This window comes from Triplophysa dalaica, chromosome 2, assembly GCF_015846415.1.
Source record: "Triplophysa dalaica isolate WHDGS20190420 chromosome 2, ASM1584641v1, whole genome shotgun sequence".
Lineage (NCBI taxonomy): Eukaryota > Metazoa > Chordata > Actinopteri > Cypriniformes > Nemacheilidae > Triplophysa > Triplophysa dalaica.
Window position 1 is genome coordinate 9,798,544 of NC_079543.1, and position 25,438 is coordinate 9,823,981.

At 36.2% G+C, this 25,438-nt stretch overlaps 4 protein-coding genes across 4 annotated transcripts; 3 read left to right on the plus strand and 1 right to left on the minus strand.

Moving 5' to 3' along the window:
* Positions 1-859: 859 nt before the first annotated feature.
* On the minus strand, positions 860-6,902 carry tmem176 (transmembrane protein 176). The gene is made up of 6 exons (XM_056739228.1): positions 6,772-6,902; positions 4,205-4,315; positions 3,970-4,026; positions 3,630-3,725; positions 3,408-3,524; positions 860-1,493 (listed from the first exon to the last, which is right to left on the minus strand). The coding sequence occupies exons 1-6, from the start codon at positions 6,895-6,897 to the stop codon at positions 1,479-1,481; spliced, it is 522 nt and encodes a 173-aa protein (XP_056595206.1). The 5' UTR covers positions 6,898-6,902; the 3' UTR covers positions 860-1,478.
* A 214-nt stretch (positions 6,903-7,116) lies between these two features.
* On the plus strand, positions 7,117-9,751 carry si:dkey-9i23.16 (uncharacterized protein LOC571915 homolog). Its single transcript, XM_056739213.1, has 6 exons — positions 7,117-7,254; positions 7,726-7,812; positions 7,931-8,041; positions 8,995-9,051; positions 9,159-9,323; positions 9,512-9,751. Exons 2-6 carry the CDS (start codon positions 7,726-7,728, stop codon positions 9,617-9,619), a joined length of 528 nt encoding a protein of 175 aa, XP_056595191.1. The 5' UTR covers positions 7,117-7,254; the 3' UTR covers positions 9,620-9,751.
* A 490-nt stretch (positions 9,752-10,241) lies between these two features.
* Positions 10,242-16,555, plus strand: vps37c (VPS37C subunit of ESCRT-I). Its single transcript, XM_056738984.1, has 5 exons — positions 10,242-10,754; positions 11,047-11,155; positions 12,665-12,836; positions 13,602-13,684; positions 14,141-16,555. Exons 2-5 carry the CDS (start codon positions 11,063-11,065, stop codon positions 14,777-14,779), a joined length of 987 nt encoding a protein of 328 aa, XP_056594962.1. The 5' UTR covers positions 10,242-10,754; positions 11,047-11,062; the 3' UTR covers positions 14,780-16,555.
* A 1,440-nt stretch (positions 16,556-17,995) lies between these two features.
* LOC130410471 (T-cell surface glycoprotein CD5) lies at positions 17,996-23,157 on the plus strand. The gene is made up of 7 exons (XM_056735165.1): positions 17,996-18,086; positions 18,609-18,676; positions 21,062-21,460; positions 21,623-21,742; positions 21,999-22,049; positions 22,204-22,272; positions 22,544-23,157. The coding sequence occupies exons 2-7, from the start codon at positions 18,625-18,627 to the stop codon at positions 22,624-22,626; spliced, it is 774 nt and encodes a 257-aa protein (XP_056591143.1). The 5' UTR covers positions 17,996-18,086; positions 18,609-18,624; the 3' UTR covers positions 22,627-23,157.
* Positions 23,158-25,438: the final 2,281 nt, after the last annotated feature.

Genomic DNA, 25,438 nt, shown 5'->3' on the forward strand with positions numbered 1-25,438 from the left:
AAAGGAACGATTTTTAATCCTGAGCCTCATGATCCCCGGTTTTGCATATTTTGTGTCTCTCTCTGTTTAACACACTCGTGGCCTGTTTCACGAAGCGAGGAGAACAAACACTGAGTTGCAGAGTAAGTTTTGAGTTGACAAAACCAGACAAACCCAACCTGGATTAGATCAGGTTCAGCCGTAGCACAATGCTTGGTATAAACTTTCACTGTCAACTCCAGTTGGACAAAGCAAGAGACAAGGCAACATAGCAATGGAAACAAACACGCATAACGAACGAGCATAGGACAATGGACACGAGGGCATTTTAAAGGGATCAAATCAAGAGCAGTGGCCCACCACGAAAACTCCCGGTCAAGTTAAATTAATTGTACTGCATGTCCACCCAAGAATATATAATAAAATAGTTAAATTACTGATTGGTTACCAACACAAAATTTTGAATCCATAACGACCAGCAGATTACGTCACCAGGTTACGTCGAGGTGACAAATCCAGAAATTTGCGTTACTTAACAGTCACATATTTTGGCTGGTAAGAAGCGGTATTTGCAGCAATTTCCACTAACTACCAACTTAATATATGCACTTTGTTGATGGCATTTAAAGTAACATCTTGTCTGATAAGTGTTACGGAGAAAGAGAGAGAGTATTAATCAGTTTTGTGTGTTTAATTTGACTAGGAAGAATGTATAATGTAAAATACATTAACAGAATGGATGCATTCAAATGTTTCTCATGATTCATCAGTACATCCCAATGTTAAATTATAATAAAACATTCACATACAAATACCCAAGTATTTTAGCAATAAATAAACAATGATTGTGAGCAAATTCACAACAAAGAAGCCAACCAACTGCATTGTCAGTAAGACCCTTTATTATATCACTTATAGAGAGAGGGTAGATAACATTTTCATTTAATGAGCAGTATTCACAGAAAATGATTCCACATTCAAAAATGATTGACATTTAAGCAAACTTTTAAGCAGACCAATACGTGAATGTTTTGACACCAGAGATACATCATGTATCTCTTTTGTGGCAATTTTGACAAATGTAGTGGAGTTAATCGATATGCAGTCTATAGCCGACGTTATAAGGTACAAAAAAAACCTCCAAAGGACACAATGTAAAATGTAATTATAATGATGTAACAAATGTATTCTTTATGTTGATATTGATACATCCTTAAATATATATTTTTTAAACCGTCTTTAAGACAAGAAAATAAAGATGAATTTGCACATGGTTTATCTTAAACCATATAAAAAACAGAACATAAAAACAACATCAAAAACTTTTCACCGCAGGGGACAATAAAACATTCATGTGCATTGCATAGTACTTTGCTTTGTAGGTACAACAGTCTGCAGTAATTTTATTAGTAAGCACAGGTAATTTTACATAAGTATATACATAAGTGAAATATGTCTTTAGGTAATTTAAGTCTCTCTTGGGGATAAAGCTTAAGTTGTCATTCATTAATTCCCTGAAAGAGAAAGTGAGAGAAAATCCATTAAATTGACCATTCTTCACAATCTGGAAAGAAACAGAAGGCTTAATTTCATTGTTAGCCTTCTGAACGTCATGTATAACATGTTTATCAAATATAACATGCAGTATTTTACATTCCAACTAAAATGTTTTTCTACTGTCTTGAGCTAAAAGAAAATAAATTCTTAATGCTCTCTTTACCGAAACACTCTGATAGCACAACGTTTGCAAACCAATCCCTTTACAATGATTCTTCAATAATGGAAGATTTAAGAAATCAATTACAGACAACACTAAATAAATCAGCATTTTAAAAACTGATCGGGCCCATGACATTTTTTAACAAAACTGTCTCGGGAATTTGTGACAATGTCACAAAATGTAATCTGTTGATTCATGTTCATTGACACAAATTTCCTCTTTATTTTTTATTTAACTTTTTGCGTCACCCAGCACGACTTTAACATATTTTCATTATCTTTCGTATGTATAAATATATATCGCCTTTATCAATATATCGTACGCTTTATTATGATTTGACTTTGCCCCGTGACATTAGGTTTAGTGACAGGGTTAGGGTGGGTCTTTGTCATTACTTTGCCAGCTCGTAATATTTGGCTAATATTTTAGCAATATAGAAGGCTGCATGCATCATGTGATAGATGCTCTTAATAGTTCCTGGAAGTTACTAGTTACGCATGGAGCTGCTGCTAAACAGACCATCTGAGGTTAACTTTTAACCCCTTTAAAGACGAAAGCCATTTGATGAATAAAAAATGAAAGAAATAAAGCATTTAAAGAGAAAACATAACTTCCTGGAACTGTCCGAAGGCTCCATGAATCATGTGACACATGCTCTTAATAGTTCCTGGAAGTTACTAGTTACGCATGGAGCTGCGACTAAACAGACCATCTGAGGTTAACTTTTAACCCCTTTAAAGACGAAAGCCATTTGATGAATAAAAAATGAAAGAAATAAAGCATTTAAAGAGAAAACATAACTTCCTGGAACTGTCTGAAGGCTCCATGAATCATGTGACGTTCCAGCATTTTAGACTGACGTTGGCAGAACTCTCTCTCTCAATGGGTCTGCCAAGGACGAGCACCTTTGACCAATGAGAAACCTTTTGGCACGCCCCCTGCCTTTCGGCATGCCCGAAAGGCATTATTACTCCAACCTGCAACGAGCCCTACTTGAAAAAAAAACACCTGCGTGATGTCGTCTGACTCGAAACTCGATTTAGTGAGCCGCGATTTTTAGGGTTTGGGGTAAGGTGTTGGTTAGCCACGTCCTTAAATATGTACGACTTCTTTTGATATCATGTTATAAATATATATACGTACATCTGTGTTTTGTAATTCGTGCTGAGTGACACAAAAAAAGTTTGTGCTGACTGACACGAAAAAAGAGAAAAGGTGAATGTTTGCAGCCAAAAGCGCTCCAGATTGGGGGGGACTAACCTGTTTCCCATTATGTCATTCTATATACCTCTTCCATACACTCACCCTAAATCTAACCACTCTGGGGGGGAGCACTCATCATGCTTAAATATAAGATAGGCGTGTGCTACTTCATGCAGTGCTGCACAGCGTATGCACAGTGGAGACTCCATCCCCTTTTCGTGGTAACAGCTCAATTTTGGAGTCCATACCCCATTTGGAGCGCTCCAGCGTGCAGTTATACCTACCTAAATATTTGTGTCCATAAACAGATTCTAAGACTGGTTTTTTTTAAAGAGATTATTTTTCACTTTCCCATCTTACATTTACATTTATGCATTTGGCAGACGCTTTTATCCAAAGCGACTTACATTGCATTAGCCTATACATTTATACATAGGTATGTGCAATCCCCTGGCATCGAACACACAACGCAATGCTCTTACCACTGAATTATAGAAAAGCTTACCATATAACCAAAGGTGTTATTTTTTACTTTATACAGAATAGCTGTGAAAGCAGAGGACACTGCTGTCTGGACCATAATAAGAATTGAGATGGCATTCTTTACGGCAGTGCTGAAATTCTGTTTAAAGAAAGAGTTTTCATTGGTCAGTGTATATGAATTTCCCTGAAAAGATAATTAATCGAAAAGATAATGAATTGCCTTTCTAAGCTTGACAATACATACGCTGGAGAGGTTGAGTCCGATGTCAATGTAGTACAGGGCAAGCGCAATGAGTGAGACGATTATGGCCACGATGGAGACAGTCAAGCAAACAGTGAGCTAAATACAGCATAAAGTTATCATTCTTTGTATTCGTAAACAGTCCAGCAAGTGGAAGGTAAGCACGCATCTTAATTTAATTATGTTTTAAGGAAGACTAGTGGGCATTGTTAGCATGTGCCTGCTGATTTTAAAACTTAACTAGTTAAATGATTGCTTATGATCCAGTTCGATAAGGGGAACTGCATATGCAAATGTCTTGAATATTTTTTAACTTCCAGGTCTCGTGAAAGGTCTAACTCACCGTCCTTGACCTGGCATTCTTTTCCACTGCAATTGCAGTTGCACCTGAAAAGACAAACTGTTTGGAAAGAGGGACACAAATAATAAAGTTTAGTAATAGGTGAAACAAATACCTAATTTACAGACGGATCTCATATCCACAACCCACATTACTACAAATGTAGCTATCAAGGTAGGAGTCACAATTTAAGTTTTTCTTAAATAACTCATCCATAACATTTATAACTTAACATTACCATAAGGCCACTCCACCATGGCACACCAATATTAATTATTAGTGAGGACTCAGTCATGAGAAGAGGCATAGAGTAGGAGATGATCAGCAATCCTAGTGCTATCTGTGAGACCTACATGAGAGAGAGAGAGAGAGAGAGAGAGAGAGAGAGAGAGAGGAAAAAAATCTTAAAGGGATACTTCACTCAAATATGTAAATTCTGTCATCATTTACCCACCTTGGAGTTGTTCCAAATCTGTATAAATGTCTTTGTTCTGATGAACACAGAGAAAGATATTTGGAAGGATGCTCATAACAAACATATATTGCCCCCCATTGACTCACATAGAAAAAATAACTTTATTTATTTTTTGTACTGTTAACCACAGCAGACATTTTGAAGAAAATAGGACAGCAAACAGTTCTGGGGCACTTTTGACTACCATTGTAATTTTCCCTATACTATGGTTGTCAGTGGCGGTTTTAGGCACGGGCGAACCGGGCAGCCGCCCGGGGCGCCAAATTTTCACGACACGTGGGGGGCGGCACAAGCACTTGAAAAAGAAAAATAATCCGCGCCGCAAAGCAGGTTTCTATTATGTATAATATAACTGTCTGTGTGGGGAATTGGCAAATCGCCGCCCCTGCTTGCTGAGAAGCGCAGAAGCTGTGTGAAAACTGTAAAGGGGAGGGGCTGATCCCCTGATGGACAGTTCACCTCTCCCAAATGGAGCGGACAAGGAGGGGGGCCCATTTAGTGGGCTAAAATCAGTCACACCTTGACTTTCTTCTAAATAACGCACATTTCATTCATAATTTTAAAGCACAGGCCTATTTTTCCACGTTTTTTTTCTGCATTGTGTGTGAAATGGCTAATAAAAAAAGTTAATCCAAAACGATTATGTGGAGGTGAAGTGGTTTAGTCTTGATTGTCGAGTGCCAGATAAACATGAAAGCGATGGAGAGAAAAAGGTTTAAGCCGTCAGGTGCCCAATATAAGAAAAAATCAAAGTAGAAGCGGAGAAAGGAGCAAAAGATAAAGGTATGTAACTACGTTCTCTCTGTATGATTACGGTGACGTTATCCATCATCAATGAAGGGCTAATGTTAATGGGTGGTAACGTTAACTCTTACGTTTGTTAGCCTTCTTGCTATGATGCTTATACAACAATAATTCGGTCTTAACTCAACAAACACGAGATCTAATTTCACCATAAGATTGTGCTTTGCAACAAAACTGTTACAAGTAAAGTTATTATTTATTTCCATCATTGGGGTTAATGTTGGGCCCTGTAATTAGCCAACGAAATTAACATATGTCTGGATGTGTTCAAAGGCAAACATTTGCTATAACTCTGTTGCGTGACAAAGAATATAATTTGAGGCAGTAACCAAGGAGCTAATTGTTCCTCCCTTAGATTAGATTAATAAAGCGTCTAATGAGTCATGACAGACATTTGGCATGTAAGGGCATGTTTATTTAAATTTGCAATTCATAAGAGTTATACTGTAGCCTACTGTCTTTTGATGTCAATTTCAATTGCAAATTCATGGGCACTTCTAAAGTATTTTGGAGAATCCTCTGTCACTGGTCAGCCATCAAAAACCATCAGCCTCCTTGAATTTTATCACTTTTATGCATGATAAGGATCTATCAGAGATCTACCCCAACTTTTGGACTGCTCTCAGGATTACACTTACTCTGCCAGTCACTGTGGCTCAAGCAGAGAGGAGCTTTTCAAAAGTTGATCAAGTCATACCTGAGGTCAACCATGTCTCAAGAACAGCTCACTGGCCTTCCTATCATCAGTATCAATAACTCAATAGGGGGCAGATTTCGTATGATGACATTATTGATGATTTTGCATTAAGGAAGGCCAGAAAGGTCAGGTTTTAGTTTGTGTTTTCTGTTCTTAGTGCAATAGTGTAATAATTAGATTTGCTTTTGTGTGATGAAGGATTTGTGCTATTTAGAATATTTTTTCTATATTTTATTTGTATATTATTCTTAATATTTTAATGTTGTTGTTCTCTGGTCGTGTTACATCATGATACATATGTACATCATGTACATATGTTGCAACATTTATGTACATAGAGTATATTTAAGTTCTGATAACTTATACTGATTTGTGCAGAATTGTGTTTTTAAAATGTTCTGTTGAAGGATTTGTGCAATTGAGAAATATAAGGTTCGTCTTACACTTATATAGTTATGGTAAAACATGGCTTTTTTTCTCTCGGATGGGTGGGAGTAGATGGGGGGGCACCCAGAGCGGATCTCGCCCGGGAGTGATTCAATGTAGAACCGCCACTGATGGTTGTCAATTTGGGGCAAAATCTTTCTAGTTATAAGCGTTCTTCTATACATCTTTCTTTGTGTTCATCAGAACAGAGAAATGCATAAAGATTTGTAACAACTTGTGAGTAAATGATGACAGAATTTTCATTTTTGGATGAAGTATCCCTTTAATACACCAGTGTTTTTCCTACTGGAAGTCAAATGTTTATTAGGAGTAGGCTAAGTGACACATAAACCGTTAGTTTTATGGAGAGTATAATAAATCAGACAAAATGTAGTTCACTCACCCCAAATATTTTGGGCTCCCCTTTCCGTAAGCTTTCCAGCAAGGCATTTCGTTTATCGTTCAATTTTTCCTCCACCCGACATGGCGCAGTTGTCACTGACAGGTCCGTCGACACTGTCACAGACATTTCTTTTTTTCTTTTCTTTTTTAGGTTTAAGCTCGCGATGAGGGGTTTGCGTAAAAACTCTTTTGATGATTTCCAAACTCCTGAAACTTTAAGTTACCAATGTATGCGGCAATTCCAAAGCCAAGATCTTGTTGTAAAATTCTCTTTGGGATACAAAACGGTCTGATCCCACTCTTAGGATTTTTAAATAATCGGAATTTCGAAAAGAATTTCGTTCTGTTCAACCCCCTTCCTCCAGAGACTCCCATATACGCACAGTCCCTTCCCCCAATACGCACTTTTGAATCTTGGTTACATTCATAAACATCCCCGTTTCCCTCGGTTTTCCAGTATTCTTTGGACCTGCCTGCATTCAAGGTGAGTATCTTATTTTAATAAAAAAGTACATCTGAACGGACACTTTTAAAAGTAACATCAACAACCACGCATAAAATACTTTTTATTGTGGATGACGCATGTGAGCGTATACATGGTTTGTGTTTATGCATGTGTGGGTTAAAAATAATATAGTAAGGTAAAATAAGATCAAATAAGATAAGGTAAGTAAATAAATAATGTAAATGACATTCTTTTCTCAATCTGGACATCATCAGCTATTGCGTAACACCGTGTTGCATCCAGCTGCGCTGTCCTGCATATATTCTCTAGATACCCGCCCACTTCCTTGGATTTTTTTCATCACAAGCATCTGTATTCACATCCCGCTAGTCAATACCCGATAGTAAACTGACAATATGTTTGAATGTCTAAAACCATGAAATGTTTCTATTTCACTATGCATCAGGTTAATTTTAACTAACCCTAACCACTCTCACATCCTTTGTATAGATGTCAACAACCCAAACTGCGTCTGTCGATACAGTTCCTCCCAGGTCACGACGCCTATTTAGGCTTTACGACCCTGAAGTGGTTGCGGTAGGGAAAGGGTCAATTGTTTGTCATTTAGAAAAACTTTGTGACGAGATGTTTTCCTGAATGTTGTTGAAAATATTTAAATTTCCTCCATAAACACGTGTTTCTTTTTTTTATCTAGGTAATTGCAATATTACTTGGTTTGTTTCAAGTGCTTTTTGCTGTACCAACTTACAACATCAGCCTTGATACAACATTTTTGTTCATGTGCCCTCTTTCTGTTGGTTGTGTGGTATGTACATTTTACTCTATATATAATATATGGTACATATTTATATATTCATTATAGTTTTCTATATTTTGTCTTATGACGTTTGTTAATAGCCATACCACAACATGGTCCACTCCATTTAATAATAGTGGCATTACACTTACAATATAATGTAGTTTTTAAGGGAATTATTTAGGTATTATCATACTTCATTTAAAGTGACGGACACCTCAAATCTAACTTTTTGGAGTGAAATTAATGTAATATGATTTTGTGCAGTACTTTTTCTTTAATCATTTCTTCTTATTTCCATAAATTTCATATGGCAGTCAAATTAAAATAAATGTGACTTTCCTTGAGGAACCTTTAGTCATTTTAAATCACATCCTTTATACATTTTTCAATTCATAATTGTAACAAAAGTCACCCAGTTTGAACCATTCCATTAAATTAAAAAAATATTTTTCACTCAGTCATGAACACAAAGTTTGACTTTTTTGTGACCATTTGGTCTGTTTGAATCACATCCAGTTTTTACATAGTATTTTTTTCACATATCCAATGTCACCACAGTCACCAACTATTTCAATAAACCAAAAAGTTCAAATGTAGAAAAAAGTTAAAAATTTGCAAAATTACCAAAGGATTGTTATTTTTTTTTGGTTGGCGCATGATTATCTAACACATTTGAATACTTTTAGGCATTTATTGCGAATTTGAAATGTTTTATGCCGTTTCAATTTTTTTTAAATATTAATTGGGATTTTGTGGCTCTGCTTGTTCACCAGCAGCTTTATTTATGCAAATGGTACCGATGGTTTAAATACAGAACTTGGCCGCTTGGGCAATTGACAGAACAACTGGTCCAAGCCTCTCACACTGGCCCCAGTTCATCCATATATTGTTAAATTTTGCAGATGATCTATTCCTAGGGCAAACTGTCTCATCTACATTTATTGAAATTTTTCCATTAGTCTGTGATTGCTGGATCATTATGTATGGCATCTGAAAGAACCCCTAGCAGACAACTGGTAAATTTCAGCCACTTTTACACCTTAGCGCTTCATATATAATGTGAATTGTATTATGTTTTTCTGCAAACATTAGTTAATGCACTTGCCTGTGTTTTTTCTTTTAGTTGAAAAAAAGTATGTTAGCCGGTCTTGCAAGCCTGGGGTTGGCACTGATTGCTGTTTTTCTGTATGGTTATGCTGTGATCAAACCTCAAGTCATTCCTCCTTGCCTAGAACCAGAACATGACTTCCCCTATGGAAATAATACTTGTCCAAGCAAATATTTTTTGGCAAGTATTTTTTTATTTGCCATTAGCTTGTATAAAAGAACAAGACACATTTTAGCAATTACATTTATGGTTTATATTCACTTTTAATTTCAGAATGTTTTAAGACTGAATAAATGATTTTAGATCACACTATTATGATTTAGCAAAAATAATAGAAATAGGCTCATAAAATCTCTTTCTTTTTACAGCCTTTGAAGAACGCCATCTCTGGGCTGCTAATATTTTATGATGTTGTTGCTTTGGTTGTTCATTGCCTCTTATCATATTCTGCATTTGGAGGACTGAAGAGACTCTGAGATAACATTTCATACACCAAGGATTTCATAAAACATGTGTCCTCATTTTATGTTAACAGACATGTATAATCTTTTTTATATTTTGAATAGTATTTTTGTCATTAAAAACTCTTATATTTCTCTTGTAGCTTACTTAATAGCTTCTGTTTTCTTGATAAACTCATTAAAAAGTGAAATTACATGATGATGTGAAATACAAGTGTGATTGGTGACGTGGTTGCACCAAGAGTGACTTTTACGTGTAATTTCATTATTTTGTACTGTTTGTACTAAATACCCACGAGTTCCTGAAATATAGCAATCAAATAGTAAAAGTAAAAATCCCACATTGTAAAATCTATATTGTCTGTGTTGTGAAACATTAAGATGAAACTTACTGCCATGTCACATATGAAACATTCCCGTTACATCGGGGTTTCCCTTGTAGTCAGCTGAACACGAAGACTAAACCATATAAAACCAAAGTTAGGGGGACCTTATTGATATTTCCACGAATGCGTCAACGTACAGTGTAATTTTTTCATTGTAGAAATATAATTTTGCCAATTGAGCAATAGCCTTAAAACTATTTAAACATTAATGCTTATCGCTTAATTAAAGTGACATCTTATTTCCCTACAAAAAAAATCCACATTGGACTCGTCCAAAGATGGCGGAGATATCTGTCAACGAGAAGTGAAAACTTTCCCTCAAGAATGGGAATATATCCCTTTTAAAAGACATTTATTGCCTTGGTTCGTTTAATTTGACATCGGTGCTGCTTTAACAGACATATCATTGCCTGGTTTTGAGTTCTCCTTTTGTCTCACGCAATTTTTTTGACGAATAGCAAGTCAACCCGCCTTGAACAACTGCTGTCTTTTAAGTGTGCTAACGTTAGCTGTCCGGCTAACCGCTGAGAGATTCCACTCGCCAGGGATAAACTCGCGCCAGGTAACACGCTTAATCTCAAGTGGATACTACCCCGAACATATTTTTCACAGAAAGCCGGGTTTAACGCTGAATTCACCCGCGAGGTATTTGTCAGTTTCAGCGCTTCCGTCTAACGTTACATGCTCACGTCACTCGCTTCCATGTAAGTTTGATGTTTTTCCATGAGCACTGGGCGGAGAGGATTTTGATTTGCTTGTACCTTGTAAGTATTTATGAATTATTTTGCTTCATATTTAGGTTTTGGGGTAATTTTGGCCCTATTGCCAGTCCAATGAAAACAGTTTGTAAATGACTTTTCTAGTTGAATGACAGGGGAATTGAAACTACCTATCATTCTGTCTGTAGATCTTGGATTTGCGAAATAACATCGTAAACTCAGAAAGATTGTTTTGCCAATGATTATAATCAGCCAGTCGGCAATATTATTAGGCTCTGGTACATTGCTTGTGTTAACAAATTGAGATAGTTATGTAAAGATTTCTGTTGACCATCAGCTGTCCTAGCAAATCAATGGAGAAGCTTCAAGACCTCAGTCAGTCCGAGTTGCAGGATCTGCTGGACAACTCGGAACGGGTGGAGTCTATGGCATTAGAATCTGACGAGGTGAGTTGATAAATCTCTTTGAGAAGTTTATGAGCCAGCATAGACTACAATGAAATCAAAGTATACCCTAAAAATTATGGCACAATATTATGACAAGAATACTACATACTTGGGTTGTCACGGTTCCATAAACATGTCTTATGATACCATACCAGCTGAAGTATCTCGATACCAAGTAGTATCACGATGCTGTGGCATGTTTACAATTCAAATCTATACAAAAAACACAGATTTAGATGAAAAATGTTGTATTTACCATAGCTAACTGTATTATACTTTGCACTAGAACATGTTGTTGTGTGAACCGTAGTAATTGGAAAATTTTAGCAAATACTGTAGTATATTTAAATATTTACTATGGTAAGACTCAAAAACACTAGTGTCTATGAGTTTTAGTAGTTTACTGTAGTAAATACTGAAGTACACTAGATCATTTTTCACGTGGGAACGTATTCAAATGTGTGACACATTTAATTGAAACAGCAGTCTTTATAAAGGGAAATATTAGTCATTGAGAATAAGTATAAGAATCGCACGATATATCGCCCAGCCCTAAACTGGAGTCATTTTCCTATGCTCCCAAGGCTGTACCCTCACAATTAGATTTTTCTTTTTTTAGACAATTAAATGATAATGGTTACTTTATCCGGTGAACTCGTTTTTTTTCCTAGTAATTATCCTATTTTAATAATAATAACATTTTCAACGTGTTCACCCCAAAATGTTACTATGCTGCCATTTTAATTGAAGATTTGTCCAGAATGATGATATCACACACAGCATGTGTCATTACTTTTAGAGGCAAAACATGGTCTGTGTAGGTAAGTGTGAAGCTCTGCTGTATAATGTTTAATTAGTTTTAAGATTTCAATCAGGTACGGTTTAGCACATGTCTGACTCTGTTGGGGGATTGTAGAGGGAAATATGATCTATAAAAAATGCTGTTCATATAAAAAAGGACAAAATCATCAGTCTCCAGGGCAAAATTCTGAAGTAATCACAGACCATATAGTAGCAAAAATTACCCCAGTGTGTCCACCCTGTTGTCTTAGTTATGATATATAACTTATGATTTAAGGAACTTGGATATAACATTATTCACTTAAAAAAGATAATCTATGTGAACTTCGTAAAGATCTAAGTATTATACAGTATTATATAAGTATAATAATTAAAACGGTCTATCCTGTTGTTGTGTCCATTGTGTGATTGCTGTACCCCCTGCCCACCCTTTCCATCTGTAATTGCTCTTCTTTTTTTGCTAATTTTGGTGGAAATCGACAATCAATAAAAGGGCAACCTAATGTTTTGAAAAATTAAACTTGTTACGTAAAAAGTAAAATCCAGCCATTTTTTAAAAATTGATCATTCACATAATGGGGACTGACTCTTATATTTCAGTAAGTTATTACAAAAAAGAAACCATAGAAGGTTAAGGAACACATTGTCTGTTGCTTAAAGCAAGCATGATACACAAACATATTGTTACTTCCTTTGTTCTCTTGATAGATTCAAAATATTCAGCTGGAGAGGGAAATGGCACTTGCGGCCAACCGCAATCTGGCCGAGCAAAACCTTGACATTAGACCCCGTCTTGAAAAAGAAAGAGCTCGGTTGGTGGACAAATACACTGAACTTGAGGAAGTGAGAGATAAATACAAACAGCAATGTGTCCTGAGAGGTAAGTAAAAGATGGGAGTGCCAGTTGATTCTGGTTAAAAAAGGAGATGCAAAAGTGAATATGGAAAGAATCTTTCTAAAAATATGTAATTGTCAAACATGCTCATTAAGAAAATTGATTTCCTACTGTAACAAAAAATTATAATTAAAAATACATCAGCTACATGCACCTTTTCCCCCGCAAATATCTTCTATTGTTATCGCTACTTTAGCAGAGTGATTAAATCCAAGTAAAAATGTAGCGTTCATTGAACACTTTTGCTCTCACTATAATTAAGTTGCACTGACAATCTTTTGAGTCCTTAAAATGAGTTCTATTGTGCTGGCCACTTGCAGGGAACCTTCTGGTATCGTGAAACCATGAATTTAATTTCTTATCTGCTTTTTATTCCTTTGACTGTTCATAGAGACTTTTGAGTAGACACAGGAAGCTCTGCTGAGTTTCTAACAAGAGCTTGTTAGTTTTCATCCAGAAAGTCAGTTTACAGTTAACAAGGCCACCTGTTCTCCTCCCCCATTTATACATCCGTGACATTACATCACACTATAGCTATGTGTCTGGCCAAAAAACTATATGAGACTCTTTGGTAACTGTAGTTTTTTCCCTTGATTTACTCTTTCCATTCTTATTGTTTGCTTCTTTTACGTCATTACACATAGCGAAGTCATGGAGTTGCATAACCTGTTCTCATTCAGCTTCTTGGTTTTTTCATATTCCTTCTGCCCTGTCTGCATTCTTTTTCAGTTTTTTTTTTTGTCTCTGTAGACTGTATAAAGGGGCAGGTGTCTCCAGAGGGGCTGATGACTCGTCTGCAGACAGAGGGCGCCAACACAGAGGCAGAATCAGAAGTGAGATACAATCGCCTAGATGTTTGGCTTGCTGTGTGTTGTTGAAAATCTGTTACTAATAAATAGACTTGTATGATATACTGAGTTTTTTAAACAAAAAATATCTGTTCAAGTGTATTTGAAATTTATATTAAATCTAACATTACCTTTGTTTTAGAAAAACAATACACGTGTTAAAAAAATCTAAAATTACTTACTAAATTCAAAACATGTATTATATTATTGAATTAATGTAATATTTAATTTAAATGTATGTGAAATACTCGTGGTAACATTTACAATATAGCATTCAAGATTTTTTTTTTTTTTTTAAGGAATGTGACATAATAAAAAATGAGGGACACAAAGTCAGTTAAAATGTTTAATGTTTTAATAACTCATTAATCAAAGTGAGAGAATCTAGCATAACAGCATTACTTTTACAAGCTTGAAGATCACTCTGTCTCTTTCTTTCAGACTCTAGCAGATGAGTTTCTTGAAGGTTCGATATCGCTGGACTCTTTCCTTGAACGCTTCCTTTCCCTCCGTTGCCTCGCTCATACAAGACGAGTGCGTATTGAAAAGATGCAAGAAATTCTCTGCCAAAAAAGCAAAGGGATAAGAGATGCTCCAATGACATCACAACCCTGTGCTAATCAGGATGCTGGATCATCATCAGCGTGGCAACAGCCGCAGCCTCAACAGCAACAAGGCTCCAACATTAACTCGCCCTCCAATGCCACCAGTTCTGCTGTTCCCTACTCCCCCTACCCAGTTGTACCCCCAAACCACCCCCCTACAGCCTCCACAGCAGGCCCCACCAACTCAAACACAGCGTTTCAGCCATACCCCAGCCAGGGTGCCCCCTTTCCACCAATGACAGGCTACTCCGCCCCCAGGCCCGCTTTTGGTCCTACCGCTTGTCCATATCCCACTCAGCCCTCATTTCCCGGGCCACCGTTTGGGCAGTTTGGTCCCACGCCTGACCCGTACCCAAGTCCACACCCTTATGGAGGGTATAGCTACCCCTCGGGCCCCCACGGGCCATCAACCCAGTCACCAACAGGTAGACCTCTTTATAGGCCAGGTTTTGGAGTCCCACAACAATATTCCTGAGCCACTCTGTGTATGTCACTGTCTTTTTCTCTCATTACTCTCCCACTCGTCTCTCGCCCTTCTCCTCTTGCTCTGCCTTTCCTTACCCTCAGATTTGTGGTTTGTGTACCCGTGTCACATCCTGTACCTGTCTGAGGCTTTAAAAGAACACTTGAGAATGGGTGTGCTTGTTCCCCCCTGTGAAACTTCAAAGAAAGACTCGGTCAGAGACTCTGTATGGGCTTCACAGGTTTTGCAGGCTCAGTTCCAGACCATTTAAAGCATGTTTCTCAAACCGATTTGAAGAAATCACTGATATGTTAATATTTTTGAAGATGAGATTTTTTTTTTTTGACAAAATTGCATTGCAGCTCAACCTCGATTTCAGTGGTTTTGCTGAGATAAACAGGTCACACTACGCAGAGCATTCCTTTAGCATTAAGGCATCAATATATACCCTTTGCAGTCCAAAAAGCACAGCATTGTCATTCTATTTTAACTCGGATGTAAACTATTTATTGAAGCTGAGCTTATTCTGTATCATAATTATATTTTTGCAATTTCCATATGTGCAAATTTCACCAGTTTTGTAAATTTGGCTGGGTGCAATCATGGGTTCTGTTACGAATGTGTACCAATGCACCAATAGATGACTCCATCCATTACCTCCTTTGCTTAATTTTCTCTTTTTTTTCTTCACACCCTTCCACTCCACCTATTTTAAATATAGCTTGACAGTGATCAAAAAGCATAGATTATTACCGTACGTTCTCTAGTAGACACAATGTAATTTGTATTAATGGATATGTAAAGAGAAATCAGAGAGTAAGGGGTTATAACATAGACATACTGTATCTTTTGTCTGCTATAGCACAGGATAAGGGATGGGGGTGCAGGTTATAACATAGCACAGAGCATATGCAAGATAATAGGAGATGCATAACATGCTGGTAGTTATATACCATTCAGTACCTACCGTAGGGTACAGAAAACTTTTTGTAGTAGAACTATGCAGACAAAATGCCTTGACATTGGCTGCATATTTTACGCTTTAAGTTGACGGTTTCATGATCTTGTCTTCGAGTCTTAGTTACGTTAAAAAATGGAGAGAATAGGATCCGATGGTGCTCGCCCCAGATTCACTACCACAAACCGAACACCTTATGCTGTGGTTTAGTTAAGGACTACCCCCAGATTCACTCGATTTACAACATCAACCACTTAGTTTAAAGGTCACAACACAAAAGATCAACAATTTCTTGGCCTCACCCACAAAAGGCCTAAATTTGTCATTTATAAAGATGATATCTAGTCTCCCCTGGGTTAAAAAAAGTGCACTTGTGTTCACTTTCTCATTATTGGCCATCTGGAGGACCACGTGAATCGCAGTCCATACTAACAGCCCGACACTCGTTGACAACAGGAGCTGGGATCGGGGCCATGCGGGGTCTTTCTTTATTTTTGTACTTTTAAAGCAATTCAAAACCAGAGGCGTCCTCAATCAAGCCTCGGGAGGCTTTATCTAATTCATGAACTCAGTAAATAAGACTCAGGTTTGTAGCAGAACCCCCACTTTTAGGGTCCCTCCCCAGCACCTGGAGCAAGGGAGAGACCAATACGACACGAGGATAAGAAAAAAATGGAATGAAGAAATTTTATTAGCACATTGATTTGCAGCATTAGGGGGAAGAGATTCTATTTCATTGGTTGTGATGACTGTAGCCTGTTAAAAGTGTATTTTAAGTTTTATTGTCCTTTTTTCTCGGGTGTTAATATTAAACACTGAAGTTGATCTACCATGCCTGTGTTGCTTTTTTATTTATAATTACTCATGAAGTAGTTTGATATTATTATTAATATTGGTCTTTTTTTATTTGTCAAGTTTATTGTTTGAGATATTTTATGAATAGTTATCTGAGGATAAAGCAAATCTAATGTCTCTGAAATGTACACATGTTAAGATCACTTATTCATTCCTTATTAATACTATTTTAAGATTGTAGAATAATAAAAAAATCATCAAAATAATAATGCCATGATGACTAAAGAATTATGTGATGTGTGACTAAAGAAAAGTAAAACATCAAAGGGATGTTATATTTGGTGTCTTTGAAGTAGCTGCCATTCGTCTTGAATTTGCTGAATTGGCATTTAACAGCCAGTTTCTTCAGGTCTCATCCTGGGACCCTTTTAAAACCGTAATGGGCTTGCATTGCTTGCCTTTCCCCATTATTTAGTCAAATCCTCCTTTTCAAAACGTGCCTATCCAATATAATTTTAGTTATCTTACAAAAGAAGTTGTGTTTTCACAATAAGCTTATATTTTTAGCTACAGAATAATTTCAAATAGCAATAAGCAAATGCCTAGATCAAATGATTTTTAAGATTAAAAAGTACATTTCATTCAATTTTTGACCTGTAGCCTACAGTTTAAAGAAAAGTGGCAGTTCAACTCATTGACTCACTGAAAGCTGTTTAAATTCCGCTCAAATTGAATCATAGATGAGAGTTTCAAGCGGGTGTTATGGGGAATTTTTTTTACAAGTTCAAAAACCAGCCTTTACGGGGTCTTTCTTTAACTGTACGGTATGGTAAACCAACCCCGGCGACACATGAGAAAGAGCGAGAGAGCGAGGGAGGTACATAGGCGGCTGGGAAACATTGTGAATGAAAAGAAGATATGAGTAACGGTGAAATGAAAGCATATGTCTGGATATTGGTGCTTTTTTTGAGTGTTATACAATTCATGTTTCACTTCCATGCTCGCCGTAGATTTCTCGGTGTTCATTACTCATCGGCGACCTGCACGAGCATTTTCAGTCCGCCCTTCTCCAAAATAAACCCACTCCCGCTATGCAAAAAACAGGTTGTGTTATGCAGATGTTATGCCTTTTCACCCCTAGACTTTTTATCACTGCTATATAGGCCTATAACTCAACCCCCATTCTGTATCGATCCTCATATTGATTTCTGTATTCTTTATTTGTTTACTGTATTCTTTTTTTTTTTTTTGAGTCACAGAAGTTTAAATAATTATAAACAAGTGGGAGAACATTTTAAACTTTGAATATAACACTTTTTTTCTCCACCCACCTTGTTTTTTTTTTAAAGCTTTTCTTCATTTTTTGTCTGTGTTTTTTTGTCTCTTTGAAGTGAGGAAGCAGTGCAGTGTGCAATCAAACACAAAACGTGATTACAAGCAAACGGAGAGAGAGAGAGAAAGAGGATGAGGGCGGGGAAACGATCAAGCTCCACACCTCTGTATTTCCTTTCACTTAATATTCTTGTCATTTGCTCCACACGTTTGTTTCTGTCAGTCACCAACACGGTAAGATCTGATAATATAATTGTTTAAGGCTGGTTTGATGTTTGTATGGTACAATGAAAGCTGTCTTTAGTTTTTTGATGCTTGGCGGCCTTTGAACGAAACCGTCTTCAGAGTACAGAGGAAAGATAGCTGTCAACTAAAAGCAAGAGACGAATCATTTGATAAAAGAAAGGTGAAATTCGATAGAGTCCAGTGTGTATCAGCAAATTTCTGTAAGGTCTTGTGAATTACGGGCAAGTTTTTGTTCTTTGTAAGTGAAGTCATGTTACGATGACATTTATACATTCTGACAATGTAGAGCACAATCACAGCTTTGGGTTTTTGTTTATTCACTTAAGCAGTTTCCCTGATAACAGAACATTTAAGAAATCCAAAGTAAGACACTGTCATTTTGCTCAGGACATTAAATTTAATAAAACACTGACTTGGATGCCAAAGGTCACTCATTTGACCTCTAGGCCTGTTTTAATCTTTTTTTGTGGAAAAAATATAATCAAATGTTGTTCAATTTATCTTGTGTAGCACAGATCTTTACCAGATGGAGAACTCTTTGTTGACGACATTCACGGCGCTTCTGCTCATTAGTATTCGTAAGTGAACTGTTTGCTATTAAGATGCATGACTTGATGAAGTTCCATTATTTGATCTCAATGTATGGTGTTATTTTTGTTTCTTTATTATTCAATCAAAAATACAGTATTTGAGATCAAAATAATTATACTCTTAATACATATATATATATATAATATTGCAGATAAAAAGTTATATTATGGCTGTTTTTATTTTTAAACAAAGTAATATTTTCACAATTTCATTTGCAATGTGCATTTTTCTTTAATCGCTTTTCATCACCTTCCTACACACTTCGCTCTCTGCCCTGTTGTCTTTGTTTGCGGAACAGAAACCTTTGCTTTTGGGTTGAAAACTTTTGCAAAACAAAAAATTTGCTTTTGGGTTGAAAACTTTTACTTGCCAGGCAGGCAGAATCTACTCACCTGAATGAAAGACCTTTCTCTATTTGCCACTTTCAATCAAAGTCAAGTAAAAAACTCCATCCTGATTTGAAAATGCCCAGTAATTGGGAAACACCCCTTTTGCTTTTCTTTGTTTGCATAACAAAAACTTTTGCTTTTGAGTTGAAAAGTTTCGCGTAACAAAACTTGAAAACCCAAAAGCAAACGTTTTGTTCCGCAAGCAAAGACAGCAGAGCAGAGAGCGAAGTGTAGGTACGTGATGAAAACTTAATTGAAAGAAAAACATTTTTCTTTTTTTGTCTTAATAAATGTCACAACTTTCATTCACTGTATTGTATTTTTACCATTGTCATGCAAAATATTGTAAGCAGTTTAAAAAGCAACCAGTTCCACTATATATTAAAAGTAGAACTGTTGGACAAGCATAAATTTGTACTGGTAAAATGATATTTGATCAAATGATAATTGATCATTTATAAGCAAACACATACTGTACTCTTCATCTCTAATTCATATTTTTAACTACCTACCAATTGGAACCTGTCGTCAAGACAAAAAAGATCATTGTGCGGAGTAACATTTTACCAGTACCGTAGAATCATACTATGGGTGAAACTAAATATCATTATATAATATAGATATATAACTAAATAAACTTATGCATGTATTATTTGTTCATCCCTAAATTAATAAAAGATTTTAATTTCTTCTCGTTTAGCAGACAAAAGTGTATACTGTACTCTTACATCGAGTTGCTGTAAGATAAGACCCTTTTTGGGTAACTTATACATCCAATGGTGTTTAAATGGCAATTATGTCATTTTTTAAAAGTCCTTCTATTTTAAGGTCAACTGTTAAGAGTATTTGAGCAACTGTATTTCATATGAACTAATGAGAATACATTAACATAAGAACAACATTTTATAAAGTAGCCAGAAACAACTTTCAAAGTATAGCCTGCTTATTTTATTGCTTTTTATCTTATTAATAATTTAATATGTTAAACCCCAGTAACATTGAATGAGGTTTTTAAAATAGTGTTTCTCATGCGTAAAAACATAAACAATAAAATATATCAATAGGAATGCATTTTTTTACGTGCAAACCATAAAACATAGTCAAATAATAATAATGTTCTTTAAAAAAGGTGCTTTTGTTGTGTCCTATTTTTACAATTTTGTGCCGGCACCTGACCGCACATCAAAGAAAAAGATGCATTTCTAGTAAGCAGCGCTTTATCACACTGCAGATTCCACCAATTTTGAAAGCAACAGTTGACTTTTTGTACTTTTTCAATGTTGTTTTCAAGCACTGGAATCTCTTGGATTTATATTGGATGTATACATTTGTGATTTTAAAGTTTACAATGATCTTCAGACTTTATTTTAGTTTAAAATCCATATGAATGTTGTAAAGTATCGTAGTCGTGGTACATGTTTAATTGAATGTGTTTCCAATATCATTTCAAATATTCTGTCATTTTAAGATCATAATGTATTATGGAACTGTACAGCTTAAGTGCATCTCATCATTATGGTGCTTTTTTTTCAATAGGTAATAAATCCAAAAATCTAGATCATACATCAATTAAGGTCCAAAACAGCCCATACTTGCAAAGTGCAATGGCCATAATGCAATCATGCAAACAAATGTGCAAAATGTATGTGTGATTGCGTCTCAGCGCTTTGCAAACACTGCAGAATGAGTGCAAATGATCCATCTCTCTGCTCACTAACCTCAGCGGATTTCTTTTTTTACATGTGGACACCAGCAGTTCTGAATTGTCATGCCACCTTTTACCAAAAATGTCATATGAATATGCAGACACGGATTGAATATAAATAATGCTTTCAAAGTTGAGAATATTGATAACCCACTATATTAAAATATACAATAGTACAGTCAATCAATCTTAGATATGTTAGCTTTCCTATTTTGCCATTAATGTGTCCATTTCAGTTAAATCTATGTGTCTCACGTTCAAATGCATTTCCCTTACAGAACAAGGAATAACCTCTTCGGTAAACTTCAGCTCAGAAGCTCCGTCAACCACACAAAAAAATTATATTAGTAATACACTCAAACCCAACACACCAACCCCATGCCAGAACATCACTCGATATATCACTCTGCCTCCTGTTCTTGCCCGGGTGAAAATTTCCTGGAAGAAGGGGAGTCATTGTGCGGGTCAGCTCTATCTCTCTTCCTCTGAACTACGTGAGGCTCCCTTGTGCAACACACCTGAAGTCCTGAAGTGGTTGAGTAAACTATGTAAAGACACAAGATGTGGGGACTTTGAGAACTTCAAGGTCACATCCGAAGATGTTAAAGGTTATTTTGTCAGCAGGAATATGACAGTGAGCACAGCTTCCTGCCAAGGACTGCATGTCATTTGCCAAGGTGTGTGCTTTTTTAACATAAAAAATGATGGTGAAATATTTTACACATAATTCGATAGTTTTTATGTTGATCAGATTTAGCAGCCAATACAATTGTGATAATTTGATCAAAGTCAGTATGCTGTACGTTTAAAATGATGTTGTTTCTCATTCTCTCTTTCAGACCCTCATGGAAAAGAACTGGCTGCTTATAAGGCAGTAACTGGCATATTAATTTTCTTGATCTTGAGTGTAATTCTCCTTCATTTTAGTCGGCCCACGTTCAAAGCCATCCGCAAAAGATGTGAGTCACTGATGAAATAAGCATGTTTTCAATTTTACAGTTGATAAATGCAAATATTTATATACGCTGTACTGGCACATGGCACATCATTTTTCTGAAGTTGTTAAAAGTCTTTTTTGTAGAATGCGTCGCAGAATATTTAATGGCTGTGCCTCTGTACTGGTTACATTGCTTGACAGTCAGATTTTCCAGTATTTGAATCCCAAAGTTAAATATTGCCTCTAATTTTGACATTTTCTAACCGGCTTTGATGCAGTTTCACAGAAACGTCAGAATCAATGGATCGGACCGACTCAGACTCAAAGTGGTGAGTCATTTCCGACCCACACACAAACACATGCACACAGTTCCTGTGTCTTAACTGGTTGTGCATGATGCTGGTGATGCTAGATTCATTGGTGTTAGTTTCAAAGAATGAACAAACAAAATGTATACTTTGTCTTTCTTTTCTCTTCTTCAAGTGTCTTATCACAGAGGTCAAGCTGGCGGTCAAGCAAACAACAATACAGTAAAGCGTCAGTCATATCCTGGTCAGTTTATTCACTTTTTCTCTCTCTCTCTGCCATTCACACAGATTTACTTCTTGTCCAGTTATTTACAAAGTTGATTTTATGAATAAAATTGGCCTCTTTTATAAAGATGCTTGACTAAACACACATTTAATTCAGGTTACAAGTTTTGGTAACTCACTATTCAAGTGTATTTATTGACCAGCCAGGTTTTCTCAAAATCATTTAGACTGCGCAGCGATTCACATGCACAGACAATTGGTACCCATTTGATTTTTTTCTGTGTTGTTAGGTTTGGAAAAGCTGACGGTAAACCAGAGTAGGGAGCCCTCGTCCAACAGAAACAGTGACTATGATTCATACGGATGCAATTGAAGGCCTGTGCCCACAAATTACTTTAATATTGATGGGAGAGCCGACCACTCTGTGTTAGACGTCAGTGTCATATTGAATCAGCGATCATGCTGTTGGACGGTTAAGTTGATCTGACATTTAGCAAGTCATGCAAGTCGTGTAAATATGTGTGAGACAAACAGCTGAGAAATCCATTTAGAGTAGTTTTATTTTCAAAATTTCTTTGTAATGCTTTGTGGGCTTTGTTTTATTTTTTGCAATTACTTGATTTGCATTTGTGTTCTGTAAAAAGTTGTTACATTTAGAACTATTCTGATTTTTTAAATGGTGTTTAGTTAATGTAGTCAGGTTGATTTAGTCATAATAGACAATTATTTATGACTTTATGAAACAAGTTCATTTTGATTGACAAAACCTGACAAATTCAAACATTGTATTGTTGATGTTTCTTTTAAAATTACCAGAAATTACCAGAATGGAATTTTGTAAAGATCAGATGAACCAGTTGAAAAATTGCCATTTTGTTAAATTATACAAGTGATTGAATGTGCTTAAATAAACCATTTTTGTTAAAGATTGTTACAAGATCATTATTTCCACATTTAGAAGACACATGGGTTGTTATTGTTTTTAAGCTTCTTAAAATTTAGGATATAAATTGATACAAATTAATTGAACACTACAGTAAATCATCAATACAAAGACATGAAAGAATACAATACAACACAATGCAATAGTTATGTTTGTATGCTGAAGAGATCGTTCTAAAATGGGGTGGCATGGATGGGAGCGATTTAAGGGTGATACTGGAAGAGTGAAGAGGGAATGTGGTGTTAATGCACAATTTTGCAGCAATGTGGTTTCCTGTCGTAATTCTATTAACTTCCTGTTTGTGTTATTTCTGTCGCTCGTGCTCTAAATATACTGTAGACTCACTGTGCTCATTGTTGATTTACCCTTTCTTTCTTTCTTTCTTATGTCTGTCTGTCTTTCTTTCTTTTTTATAATTTTTTGACCCCTTTCTCACCCAGCCTTTTCTTTTAAAAGTTTAAAACCTCCAGCAGCACCTTAAAATCTTTGCGTGCGTGTGCACTAGATTCTGTTTATAACTGCATATGTTTGGCTGTTTTTTTTCATGTACATTGGTTCTGTGTGTATTTATACTTGTGCATATATACACAATCAGTGAAAACATACAGCAGCAGTGTTTTGTGAGTGTGTGTGTGTGTGTGTGTACCTGGTAAACCCTACGGTATGGGGACAAAATACAAAGAAGTCCCCATAAAAAAGGGAATATCCAATATCACATTTTATTGGTCTCCATGAGGAAACAAGCTTATAAAGCATACAGAATTATCTTTTTTGAAAATCTAGAAGAGCAGAACGTTTTGTTTGATTGTTAGGTTTAGGGGTAGGGAATATGATATACAGTTTGTACAGTATAAAATCCATTGCGTCTATGGAATGTCCCTGTAAAACTTAAAAACCCAACATGTGTGTGTGTGTGTGTGTGTGTGTGTGTGTGTGTGTAGGTGTGTGGGCGCTCGTGTGTGTATGTGTGTGTGCGTGTGTGTGGATAACTGCTGTCTTCCTCTCATCCACAGGTCAGAGTGAAGGATTTAATCTGTAGTTAAAATGAGGTTTTAGCAGAGAACAATGACAGATGACAAGAGATTACATGCACAGATTAACAGAGAGACCTGCTCTCATGGGGCATAAAATCTAGAGCATCTATCTGTCATCCCTCTTTCTCATCATCACAATGCACTTGCAAACAGTGACACTGACATCAAACATGCTTGTTACCTGCAAAATTACTTTATACATCTCTCATTCACAAACAGAATATGCTGCATGATAATGATTCAATAAATTCCATAAATAAATTGCAGATTTTGTGAATTATAATGTCATAAACCCAAACCATCTGTTCCTCCTAGAGGAATACAGACATTGGAACCACGTTTAAAACTATGTTCCTTGTTTTGAAATCTTAGCAGGTTAATGAGGGACAGAGATACTGATAAGATGGGTAAAGAGAAAGTGCTGTGAGTAAATAGTTTGTTTACGCATAATGCTCTTCCTCTCAATAGGATTTGGCCCTGTCTACAACATTTACCAACTCATCATTATTTAAGCCGATGAAATATAACATTAAGAGCATTGAGCCCATTGACATTAATGTATGCTCAAACCACTAACAGTAACAACATTTTGCCGTATAGCGAAGAGAAAGGAAGATAGACATGGCAAGAGCAGGATCAAAATGAGATTGAATATTTTATCTTTTGATGTATGAGATTTTTCTTGGAAGAAATTCAAGCATCCTTGGACAGAAGGAATATCCAAGAACAGCAGGGGATGGTCAGATCAGAGAGAGAGGGGAAGAGAAGGGATTATTTAGTGTTTTAAATGAACAAATCCGTATTGTGTGAATCTGGCACACCAGACAGGGACAGAAAGACAGAGAAAGCAAGAGCTACGAATCCAAAAAGTCAACGTACAAAAACAGAAAAGAAAGGATAGAGGCTACTTATAGGATTTATGTTTACATAAAACTCTCAAAGGCTGAAAGCAAGAAGACGAAATTTAAAAAAAGTTTGTCGACCTTAATGTAGATAGACTGATGGAGACTAAAACGTCACAGAAGAAATAACATTACATGCTGGACTCAGCGTGCACATGAGAGAAAGTGATACTTTACTTTCAGTTTTGCATATCTGAAGAACATCTGGAGCAGATTGTTGAGGCAAGTATGAAATTAAAAGCAGTTCTATTAAGCTTTGTTTGTTTTAAAATGTTTTAAGTTATAAAATCAATGAGATATTATAAC

Coding starts and splice junctions, on each gene's coding strand:
- tmem176 (XM_056739228.1), bottom strand. CDS start 6,897: ATGTCTGTGACAGTGTCGACGGACCTGTCAGTGACAACTGCGCCATGT. Junction 4,027..4,204: donor CATGGTGGAGTGGCCTTATG/GTAATGTTAAGT, acceptor CTTTCCAAACAG/TTTGTCTTTTCAGGTGCAAC. Junction 3,726..3,969: donor AGAATGCCAGGTCAAGGACG/GTGAGTTAGACC, acceptor TGCTGTATTTAG/CTCACTGTTTGCTTGACTGT.
- LOC130410471 (XM_056735165.1), top strand. CDS start 18,625: ATGGAGAACTCTTTGTTGACGACATTCACGGCGCTTCTGCTCATTAGT. Junction 18,677..21,061: donor GCTTCTGCTCATTAGTATTC/GTAAGTGAACTG, acceptor TTTCCCTTACAG/AACAAGGAATAACCTCTTCG. Junction 22,050..22,203: donor ACCGACTCAGACTCAAAGTG/GTGAGTCATTTC, acceptor CTCTTCTTCAAG/TGTCTTATCACAGAGGTCAA.
- si:dkey-9i23.16 (XM_056739213.1), top strand. CDS start 7,726: ATGTCAACAACCCAAACTGCGTCTGTCGATACAGTTCCTCCCAGGTCA. Junction 7,813..7,930: donor ACGACCCTGAAGTGGTTGCG/GTAGGGAAAGGG, acceptor TTTTTTATCTAG/GTAATTGCAATATTACTTGG. Junction 8,042..8,994: donor CTCTTTCTGTTGGTTGTGTG/GTATGTACATTT, acceptor TTTTTCCATTAG/TCTGTGATTGCTGGATCATT.
- vps37c (XM_056738984.1), top strand. CDS start 11,063: ATGGAGAAGCTTCAAGACCTCAGTCAGTCCGAGTTGCAGGATCTGCTG. Junction 11,156..12,664: donor TGGCATTAGAATCTGACGAG/GTGAGTTGATAA, acceptor TTCTCTTGATAG/ATTCAAAATATTCAGCTGGA. Junction 13,685..14,140: donor ACACAGAGGCAGAATCAGAA/GTGAGATACAAT, acceptor TCTTTCTTTCAG/ACTCTAGCAGATGAGTTTCT.